Raw genomic sequence first — 12,086 nt, forward strand, 5'->3', positions numbered from 1 at the left:
GTTAGTTTCTATACCTTTGTAATTCGTAATATTCGATATTTGCTTAACAATTCAGTACTGTTAAACCAAATGACGTACGATGCATTTTCCTATATGTTTGAGAACTCGTTAAACTAGTCTATATATAATCATGTTATATTGCCAATTTGCAAAAAATAACGTGGTAACCAACGTACCTGCAGTGAATATTGACACTTTGGATCAATACTTAATCCCGAAAAGATAAGGTAACACACATTGCAATATAACAGTTACTGAAACATCTGTAGCGCTGTATTATTGCGACTGCAGGTACCACTTTTGTTTTGATTAACTTTAATGAATGTTCATTTAGGCAAATAATTTAACAACGAATGCTTTAAGATACACGACAGTTAATGAAACAAAGCAGCCATGTATTTGGAATCAACGAGTTTACCTCAGTAAGTACTGTTTCATCTTTAACTTATGTGTGTTGCTAAGTCGAAAATGACGACATTCGTTTCGTTCAGTTACTTTTCTCGAAGTACGGATAGTGGATGCTCGTTACAGTGCCATTGTTTTTACTTTTAATATTAACCATGTTTTGATAAAAGTGTAATGTAATTGAGACAACACAATAAGTTCATTATTGTGCACTCGGCAAATATTTTGATGTTGCAGTGGTATTGGTCTGGTATTTTATGTTACGATTAAAAACAATGTATTTCCTTTCATTACATCCGCTTTTGTTTATTTTTTTTAGTCAAATACTGAAACAGAAAATACACCTTGAAAAATGAACTCGGTTTTTGCTTCGCATTGGAAGTTGTTGTCTTATATTGCACACAAATTGTAGGTATAAAAATCTATATTTTAATAATTTAGTTGTAAAAAAGCTATGTAATGCAACCATATTCAGAACTATTGAAGACATACTCCCATACACATAAATATTATTTCCATGTTATGCATTTTACGGATCAAGGTAAGAACGTATAGGATTGACTTCAAATAAAAAATCTAAAATGACCCAATAAACTTTTACAAAGGTTCTTTATTGATGTCCTGATACACATAGACAAACGTTTAACTATAAAAAGAGAATCAGATTTTTTAATCGGCAAATTCGGCTAGCATATACATCGGATTCTTTTTTTTCATTGTGGATCGCAGGGCAGGCCCGTAAGTTTGTGGCCAACCGCCGTATTTTTAATTATTGGACTTCAATATTTTACGATCTCAAAAGTAACTGAATGTTTCTTATTGATTAGAATATTGTGTAATTAGCAGAATACGATCTCAAGGAACACATCATCGGACCTGTGCATGTATTGTCGTCCCATCGGACCTGTGTATGTATTGTCGTCCCATCAGACCTGTATATGCATTATCGTCCAATCGGACCTGTGTATGTATTGTCGTCCCATCAGACGTATGTATGCATTGTCGTCCCATCGGACCTGTGTATGTATTGTCGTCATATCGGACCTGTGTATGTTTTGTCGTCCCATCGGACCTGTGTATGTAATGTCATCAAATCTGACCTGTGTATGTATTGTCGTCCAATCGGACATGTGTATGTTTTGTCGTCCCATCGGAACTATATATGTATTGTCGTCCTTACGGACCTGTGAATGTATTGTCGTCCCATCGAACCTGTGTATGTATTGTCGTCCCATCGGACTATGGTACACATATTGTTTTTTCGGTCAATTTTTTTTTGCTTTGATCTATTTTTTTCTTTAGATCTATTATTCGTACCGCTGTTATATATGCTATTAGATATTCCGACAATTTGTTTCAATTTAATTATGTAAAACTTTCTGACATTCGAAGTCTGTTATACAAACATGTTTTTCATTTGAACTTGTCGTCGTAGATGTTGACCCATGTTAATTCATGTATTACGTTTCAACACGTTTAGGTTGTAGTAGCTAGCCATGCAATTAATACAAGTAAGATCCACACAATTACATTACTGGACAATTACCGTTTCTGCAACTACATGTAGATCTACTGAGAAAACGGATAATATGATGTGCGATGTTTTGACTGATGCTAAAACTTGTCAAATAAAGTCATATTGACATTACAGATAAGCCTGTCCTAATGAACATCATCATCATTGTTTGTTCATGGGTTCTGTTTGCGTCGCAAGGTAAGAGGATAGTTTTTGTATTGTTTTAATTCTTTAAGATATATGAAGAAACTGACCACGCTAATTTTTGAGTGCATGTACACATATTTGCATTTGGCTCTAACGTACAATTTTGACATCTAATGAGGATTGTCTTAAAAGTGTGAATGTACAATATATTTTTTCAGTGGAATGCAACATCCCAATATTTACGCATCCGTCTGGAGGGGACCAAACTACACCACCATGTGCCGAGAACATGCCTGTATCAACAAGTGTAGATTCAGTAACTCTAGCAGATACTACAGGCTTCAACGTAGCCATCCACAGTCAGACTCCTCCATTTCCCCCATTTCAAATGACTTTTGCGGATATAAAGTGGAATCTGATTACGCCGGCTTCTGTTACTATCGACCGAGAAAAAACCCAAAATTTTACGTTTGTTTTCATGTAAGTTAATATTCGTTTTAACTTTACACGATAGTGATTAATATTAATAAACTATATTGCTTAATGTATATCAAGCATCTATCGTATAACGTAAACATGTATTATTGTAAATTAAATATTCAAAAATATTGCCCATGTAATGTTCATTTCATTCGCAATCACAATCACAATATCTTATTACAAAAATTCACAGCGGTACAGACGGCAGTGCAGACCCTAGAAACACCGTTCTGAGCATCCCGTTGACTTTGATCATAGAAGACGAGAACGACAACTTTCCCCAGTTTTTAAACGATTCCTACGCACGGATTATTTATGATTCAGTGATCCCGGGTGTGTTATTACAATAATATTTGTAGTTGTTTTGCTTGTTTCATCCAAATACTTAGTTCTGAACAGATCGTGCTTGTTTTTGACAGAGTTTAACTATTGCATAGTTCTGTTTCATTAAAGTCATAGCTCGATTGTTGTGACGGCATATACACCGAATGTTAATTTATACTTTTGTAATTATCGAATCATATTCACAAAATTAACATGTGCCGTATTATTTACGCCAGTATTTTAAACAATGTATTTTGCATAACCTAATATTCTTGATATAAATATACTTCCTTTCAGAATTCGTTTTATTAACAATACAAGCTTCAGACGCCGATGCCTCTCCGAAAATCACATATTCCATTACAGGTAATAAAACACGCTTTATCTTAGTTCGTTTATACTCGTACATGAAAGAGTGTACTTCAATCCTTTCACGTATTTGAATTGTAAACTAATACAAGTTTTGGTGCAGGTTTTTGTATGCAAACTCGAAACATTTGCGAAATATCAACATCTAATCGAATCCAAAAGTCAGCTAGTGACCTTTTACCTTTTGTGCTTATTTTAAAATGTAATGCTTGTACTAATTTACTAAACTTTGTATACTTACTTGTTCGGACGTAAAATAAGTCTATACAGATATAAAGACATATTTGGAAACATGTGTTTTTGCATAAAGATGTATTGCGGGTTTCCACATCAATTGATATAGATAATATTAAATCCGTTCTAGTCCTCATAGAATTGTTTTTTACAGTATTTACATATACTATTTGCATTGAATGAATGCAAATTTTATTGGTTTGTGACTGCACCTCCATTCACGTTTTATGCCATGCGTATTTACATGTTTCATTATGCCTGATTGTTAATGCCAGAGATCATTGATGTTTACGAATTGTTTATTCTGGATGATGCCACAAAATCTATGACTATTGATGTTTTGTAGCGGGAGACGACGACAACACTTATTTTATTGACCCAAACACAGGAAATTTAACAGTAACCACACCTGGGAACCTTAACCCGGTCACCATACCATCATATAACCTCTCTGTTCAGGCAAATGACAGTAGAAATGTGAACACTACTTTTGTGACTATACACGTTTTAGGTATGTGTTTTGATATTATTTAAAGTAATGGACCGTATTTAAGAATAACAAAGACTACGAATCACTAATACACTTTTATTAAAATAATTATTTAATTACTATTTAGTTCATGCATTTAAAAATAATATTTGCAATAAGATATTAATGCATATGTGATGTTTAAGATTTTCAAATCAATAGAAAAGAATTTCTTTTTACAATAATAAACTTGAATCTGGAATGTCAGTATGACGTCGTGTAGTTCAATGATCTTATGTAAGGAACTAAAACCAATATTTGGAAGATCATCTTATCTTGAAATTGTTAAAAATAAAAAATTAAAACATTGCAAGATTATTGCTAAATTACGTTTGTCATCTCAAAAATGTTGTGTGTATTTCAACGCATGCTGTTATTTATGCGACTATGAGCTTCCTAAGTTTAAGTAAATACTATTATGTTCTGTTCTGTTCTGATAAGCGTAAGTGATAGTGGTTATTCTTACAACGCTTATAGCATTATCTACAAAGGATTGAACACAGTCTGGGTGCTCTTAATTTATTAAGACTTTGTAAGTCAAAAACTAACACAAACAAAACATAATCAAAGTATTATGAAGCTTGATCCAAATGGAGTGGAATTAGTTGTGAACTTGCAATTAGGCTGTACAATATTGTTCATTACATATAACGTGTATAAAAGCAGGAATGTAATTTTGTAATGTGTGTTCTTAAAAATGGGTAAACACGGCTTTTCATTTTCAAAAATTACGTTTGTGCACGTATTCAGTTAGAACTTGACTTTAGTAATCTACAGATCGGAAAGTATTTAGTTTTATTTATTGAAACATATTTTTAAAACAGGTATTCGCTCTAATACGGCGGCAAAAAGGGGACATAGGAAATATTTTATTTAACTATTTCTATGACGTGCGCACGTCATAACTATGGCAATTGCACGTCATTGCTATCTCGTGCGCAAGCCATAGATATCGTGTGCGCACGTCATAGGTTTCGCGTGCGCATGTCATATATATCGCGTGCGCACGTCATAGCTATGACGTGCGCACGTCATAGCTGACCAATGATAATACACATCAGATCAGCCATTGATTATCAAAAAATGGAAATACTATGTGATTTGTTTGAAAAGGGTTTGAACAACTTGGAAATTCAGTTATGACGTGCGCACGTCATAGCTATGACGTGCGCACGCGATAGTTATTACGTGCGCATGCCATAGTTATGACGTGCGCACGTCATAGAGACTCTTAAATAAAATATCGCATATGCCCCTTAATGCCACTCTATGGCGTGCACACGTCATAGCTATGACGTGCGCACGTAATAGAGACTGTTAAATAAAATATTGCCTATGCCCCCTTTATGCCACTCTATGACGTGCGCACGTCATAGCTATGACGTGCGCACGTCATAGAGACTGTTAAATAAAATATTGCCTGTTTCCCCTTTATGCCACCGTACTATAACGCTCTAACATGTTTATTAATAGTTTAGTGCATGTATTGCGTGAATTGGGATTTACAAAATCATTTCAATACCAAAATATTCAATATTAATTATGATTATATTGCATTACCCGACTACGTGAGTGTTGATTTTATATCCCTGAGAGTGAAAACGGCGATTGATTAAAGAAACTAAAATCGTTATTTACTTCACTTTACATACTTATGTTAAATGATTTTATCACAAACGTTTAAACCATGGATTTATAAAACGGTTGTGTAAATATAAGAATGCCAAAACTGATGCTCAAACGGTGTACATAAATTACCACACTCATATCGATTGAACAAGTATGACCCGCTTAACGTAACCGTTTCAATGTGTTGACACCAGTTGTTACCTGCTATATATTTAAATGTCCGTGTTTTTATTGATTGTTCTGTATTGTATGAGCACTGTGTTACTTGCCTTAAATACAAGACTACAGGAGGTTAACCCGAACGTCTCTACTAATAAAATATATAGAGATCAATTGTGCACTGCTGTATATGTAAAAACCAGTAAGGACCTATCAATTGTTCTTGACTGACATGTGCTTAAGCGTAGTTACATCCCTAAAAATGAAAAGTACAATAATTTCAAACAATTACATCAAACGGATTTGGCATGTATTTATTATGGTTAGTTAAAAAAATTAAAACATAATTCTATTTGTGTTTTGTTGTTTTTTCGTTTGAAAGCTTTGATGTTTCGCTAATCGTATTGTTTTTTTTTGCTGAAGATGACCCATGTGTTCCAACACCGTGTGCTAATAAAGGAACATGCTGCAGAAACCATACAAACTATACGTTTACGTGTGCTGTTGGTTGGCTCGGAGATACCTGTAACAAGAGTACAGTCGACTTAATTTGTAAGTACATGTATGTGTGAGAATACATACTACATACTACGTAAATATCGCTGACTTCAATGTGTGCCTGTCCACGTTTTAAATACTGACTATATTCCATATTCATAATTGCCAGGGTAGAACTCCAAAGAATATTATGTTAGGTAAAGCCTACTTATAACACTTCTCGCCGTCAACAAAATAAGTCATTGCTTGTCCATTGTTTAAACCCATTTATCCAAAAGTATGTTTAATCAAGCTGATCGGCCAATACATGTACGTCGTTCTCCTACGCATTTAATTTTAATCTTTGTTTTTAATAACAAATGCTATACCAAGCACTATTGACATTTATTTATGTTTGTGAAAAGGATGTAGTATGTCGCGTATGTCCATATTTACCCTTCTTAATAATTGTATACTGCCAAATACCACTATGTGTCGTGTATTGTGCTTACAATATATAACACACATTTTGATATTCGAAAACATATGAACCCTGGTAATTTCCTCGAGGGTATATGTAATTATATCTATATGTCATGAATAATGATAAAAATCATGTAAACGTAATTGTCGAGCATGGTAAAACAAATAAGAAAAGCTTTTGTTGCCGATCGAGTCGAATGATTGAAACGTCGTTCGCTTTTTTATGGATTTTGTTATTATGTTATGTTTTCTATTACATTATTTGACGTGTTAAATAGCATGTGGATCGTATCACAACTGTTATAAATATGCTAATAAAAGTCTGAATATAAACATAATTTTTGTACACTCGGTTATAATTCCTAACAATGCGAATACATTTATATACATGCGATGCATTTAACGATACGAGTACGTGTTTCTATGTACGCGGAACATAAATCGTTTTCTATTTGAATTTTGATTTGAATTGTTTCAGTGAACCCATGTATCTCTAACCCGTGCGCAAACGGCGGCACGTGTGTTGTTATTGGGAAATCGTTTAAGTGTATATGTGCTTCGGGTATCCAAGTGCCCAACTGTAGTATCACCGACCCAACAACAATCTCATCAACCAAATCTCAAGGTAAGTATCTTCTCAATGTTCACATTTAAATGTTCACCTGCTTGCTTAAAAGTATACGTTATTTATTTGAATTTTGATTATAAAAACAACGCATCACCGAGTTTTATTTGTTGCGAAGGTATAACCGATGTAACTTAAAGAAGGTGTGCCAATAAATATGTTTACTTATTATGGACCTGAATCATTTATTTTTAAAGCCACACTGGAACACATGGTACATCAGATCGAAGTTCTTGTACAATCTAGCGTTTCCCTGAAAATAATACATTAAAAAAAATAGACCAATGTCATTTTGCCACTCAAGTGACATACATTACTTTGATATATGCCCACCCACCTACAACATTTAAAGATTATGTCATTTAGTACATCACAAAAAAACTTTAGTCTTTAAAAAAGAAAAGCTTCAATGACACAAAGGAATTTACCTGGTTAAGGGACAGTTATGGAATTAATACGTAAAATAACCGCGCGATCTTTTTGTCAGACTCAAACGATGCCCCCAAGGAGAAAATGTAAAATGTGTCCGGCAGCATGTGTAACAAACCGTACCACATGTGTAGGATACAAAATATATCAATACACGAGAAAACACAATAAAAAAAGTATAAGCACTACACAGGACTTCATCAATAGCATAAACTAGACCAGGGGTCAAAATGGACAAATACAAAACATAACTCGCGTAAACGAGCTTAATGTGTTTAAATATGATATTGCTTTATACGCCTTCATAACGTTAGGTGAAAAGGGTCAAAGATAAATACAACAATGGCTGAATATTACGTAGACCTCGAACTATGGTAGCGGTATTAAACAAAATTGTAAATAAAGCAGTGTCAAAGACGAGGTATCGTCTTGTACATGTATGTTATGACAGTTTGCGAATCAATTAATAATTGAAACATAATTATATTGATATGATCAAATTCTCGAAAAAAATCTATATTACGTTTGAATAGATGCTCGTAAATATTTTTGAGTTCGCAATATTAACTATTATGTATGTAAACAAACCATGTAAATATATTTTAATTAAAAAACTTCTTTTACCATCACGCAATCACCCACCCACCAGTCATCGTCTATATTTTTGCCGTATGCAAAATCGTCAAATATGTTTCACGTTTAGGTAACGCGTTACTCTGCCTATGATAAACATGCAACTATACAATGGAAAGTTCGTAATTGGGGGTATTACTTCGTATAATGTATCATTAAATAATACGATATAAACGTATATTAATAGATTCGCAAGATGGTCAATATCTTCATTACACTTATACCATTTATGTCTTTGGGCTGTCGACACCATAACCTAGTAAAGCCATAATGTATAGTTATAAGAAACTAAACATTCAACATAATACATTTATACAATAAGCAGAACAGATAACCGGTTTAAAATAACAGATGTGTGTTTCCCAAACAATATGAACACATTAACTGTTACTCCTCCTCCGTGTAAAACTGTTGAAGATATGCGATGTATGACTGTTCTGAAAATGCCTGTTGTGAACAATAATTAGTTCAGAGCGCGAATAACGTCCTCACGGCGAACGATATGGCAATGTCGATATCAACTTTATTAATTAATACATTTGATTTTTTAAGCTTACGTTTTGACTCCAGTAACCCACACCAATATCACCAATTTAACTAACACGGAAGCATTTACTTAGTTAGACTTTTTGTGACGGGTTGAGATGGTGAGAGGTTATAATTATATATTATTTAGAAAATAAATACAAAAGTGAAAAAGAAGTTCCTAATTGCAACGTCCTAATAGTTTTAATAAGCATTAAAGCTTTACCATCAGTTTTAAATCAACTGCATTTTCAGGTGATCCTTGCAGTTCTAAACCATGTCAAAACGGGGGAACATGTTCGGTTGCTGGAACTTCGTTTGATTGCCGATGAAGCTCTGATTTTACGGGAAATACGTGTTCTATGATCACAGCAAACACCGTCTCGCTCACAACACCACACGGTATAAAATACGCACGTAGTGCTACACATCATTCGTCAGTTAACAGAGTTGCAATGGTGTAGAGTGATAGAAAATAATTATTTCTGTGCAGAATTAAGAATACTTAATATTACGTTGCTTTCTGGTTTCAGGAAAACATAATGGTAGTTCTAAGAATTGAATGGCGGTCTACGTCGTCGCCCTAGTAATGATGGTTGCAGTTGTGATGTCTTAACTCAAAGGCATGCCATGTTAGTTTGCTTTAAATTGTCTGTGTTTATTATGGTTTATTTGCAAAGATAATTGTGAATTCAAATTTTACTAATGCATTGTTTAGCATGAACATATACAAAAGCACAGCGCGGATAGCACTTAAAATATTCGAAATGTTGCGAAAAGCTCAGAACTTGATCATGTTATATAGTTCAAAGATTACTTTAGTGAAAGGTTAGACGTCTATATAGATGATTAATGTCGAAATTTCAAATGACAAAGTCACAGTGGCATGACTATGTTATCCACACAATAACTGGATGATTCTTCGAATCGTATACATATGGATGAAGGGTAGGTTTTGACTAAAGTTGAACCTTAATATGTTAAATAATTAAATACGGCCAAATCAAATTGAATACTCTGCTTCAAGTAGGGGAGAGGGGTGGTGAAATACATCTTGTGTAAACAACTATTGTTTTCAAAACAGTGCAAATACTCGTTTATGCAGCAATCTAACTAGACTTGCTGCTTGAGCATTCGTGTGTGCGTCTGCATGTTTGAGTATTCCGGGCACGATTGAAATATGGTTCCGCGCAGCAACAAATCCAATAATGAAAGGCTGGGCTTTTATCACTAAATGCTTCATGCTATATTCCTACGTAACATGGGTACCGTTAATTTACTACCAAATCAAGCAAGTTAGATAAAAGTTGTCGACTTATACGTATTTTTGTATTCATCATGAAAATAGAAATATATCCATCTCATTAGCAAGGGTAATTTGATTAACGTGCCACGTTGTGTGTGTGTTTACATAAGTATGCCGTTTAATGATTGTTGTCATAAACAAAATTAAGAGGTTGATGAATAGATTCAAATTTTTTATTCTGTAATTACAGCAAACCACATGTGTACGCTAATACATTCTTGAAATGACAATGTTGTCCCCTTTATTTAACTTCATATTTGTCTGAATATAACAGTTGAGTGACGTGTTGTTTGTGCCTTCTGTAATTATCTATGCTTTTATAAACTTTCAACTGTATATGTATGGTGTGGAGATCTTTTGACAAGTGTTTGCAAAGCATGCTCGGGTTCGTGTTGTGTGTGTAAAATGTACGCCCTGTTGTGTTTGTCTGCAATTCGTTTGCTTGCTTAACTGGTAAATGTTGCCCAATACCTCATACTAAGTGATTTTATTAATAGCATAATGTACATATAACAGATTAATAAGTTAACACTAATTTGATTCGGGACTGAAAAATAATCTGCCTATATAAGATGTAATTAAAATACCCCGCGTGATACGACTATGTGCCTTAGTACATAGCCTCAAGAAATGGCTCTACAACCCTATACTTTGAAAATAAATCAAATTTTCAACTAATTAGACCATAATACCTTGAGTAACTTAATCAGTCAGGTAGTGAAGCGTCTTTCCAGACTTTGAACGCACGGGTTGGTCTGGAGTTACGAAAGTCGCATATTGTAAATTGCACATTTTAGCATTACGCGGCTAAAATGGAAATGCATGTATACTCTACATATATCTCATTGTCAACCATTTTCTACAATGCTTGCAAGCTTATTGGTAAATAAAGTTGTTTAACAGATCAACAGATATTTAGAAAAAAACTACACATTTCTTAACGGTATGTATGCTTTAAGTGCGATACAATGCAATCTACTATTGCTAAATCCCATATACATGCATGCGTTTGTATTTGTTTCATACCCTGTGTGTATACACAAAGCATTTACGTTTACACTTGTACTAGAATATAAATCAGAATTAGTGTTTGCAAATTATATTAATTTATTTATAAATGCGATGTGCTAATTTCTTTTACAAAAAGACACACGGATAATAACTTCATTTCTTTTCTTATACTGTGTTTGGAGTTTTTGTTTTATAAATAAAAGTTATTGAAAGGTACGTGTTTGTGTCCTAGTTATCTCTTTGGACACTAAAGCTGCTTCATTGTAAAAAATACCCAGTGCAGCTGTAAAAATACAGAAATATGTGCAAGTTAACAATTACAATTGCATTGAAATATATATTTAATTAATAATTGACAAAATATCACCAGCAGAAAATGCAATTCATGTTTATAAGAACTGTATAAATTCACAAATTAAAAATATATGTTTGTTTTGTACTTCAAAACTTTTGTTACAGATGGTTGTATTTGTGATATTTCATAATATGCTGATTCTTTGAAATGTCCAGAATAATTTTGAAGATAACAAGAAAGCAGTTGAATATACACACCTACATTACCGATCTTCACACCCGAGATTTTGTTTCAATATAACGCACTACCACTGATTATCCAGGCTTCTAAAGTTCTAATATAAATTTAAAGACTGTATTATACGCGTGTTTTCATAATAATTTTCAAAAGTAAAAAACGGATTGTTATTGTACCGATTTAGATTGATAGTTACTCATAAACGCACCATCATATGATGCATGTGTTCTTATTTAAGCCCAGTATTCAGCCTGGAGAATGAAAATATAGAAA

The 12,086-nt window shown here is 33.6% G+C and overlaps 1 protein-coding gene across 1 annotated transcript; it reads left to right on the top strand.

Moving 5' to 3' along the window:
- Window positions 1-260: 260 nt before the first annotated feature.
- On the top strand, window positions 261-11,632 carry LOC127848031 (protocadherin Fat 1-like). The gene is made up of 10 exons (XM_052380317.1): window positions 261-422; window positions 2,057-2,119; window positions 2,287-2,548; window positions 2,742-2,881; window positions 3,170-3,238; window positions 3,822-3,986; window positions 6,216-6,344; window positions 7,231-7,377; window positions 9,220-9,366; window positions 9,498-11,632. Exons 2-9 carry the CDS (start codon window positions 2,071-2,073, stop codon window positions 9,294-9,296), a joined length of 1,038 nt encoding a protein of 345 aa, XP_052236277.1. The 5' UTR covers window positions 261-422; window positions 2,057-2,070; the 3' UTR covers window positions 9,297-9,366; window positions 9,498-11,632.
- Window positions 11,633-12,086: the final 454 nt, after the last annotated feature.

Source organism: Dreissena polymorpha, chromosome 10 (assembly GCF_020536995.1).
Source record: "Dreissena polymorpha isolate Duluth1 chromosome 10, UMN_Dpol_1.0, whole genome shotgun sequence".
Classification (NCBI taxonomy): domain Eukaryota; kingdom Metazoa; phylum Mollusca; class Bivalvia; order Myida; family Dreissenidae; genus Dreissena; species Dreissena polymorpha.

Bases quoted from the DNA above. Each gene is read 5' to 3' on its own strand.
- LOC127848031 (XM_052380317.1), top strand. From the start codon at position 2,071: ATGAACATCATCATCATTGTTTGTTCATGGGTTCTGTTTGCGTCGCAA. The intron at 2,120-2,286 runs GTAAGAGGATAG...ATATTTTTTCAG, and splicing joins GGTTCTGTTTGCGTCGCAAG to TGGAATGCAACATCCCAATA. The intron at 3,239-3,821 runs GTAATAAAACAC...GATGTTTTGTAG, and splicing joins AATCACATATTCCATTACAG to CGGGAGACGACGACAACACT.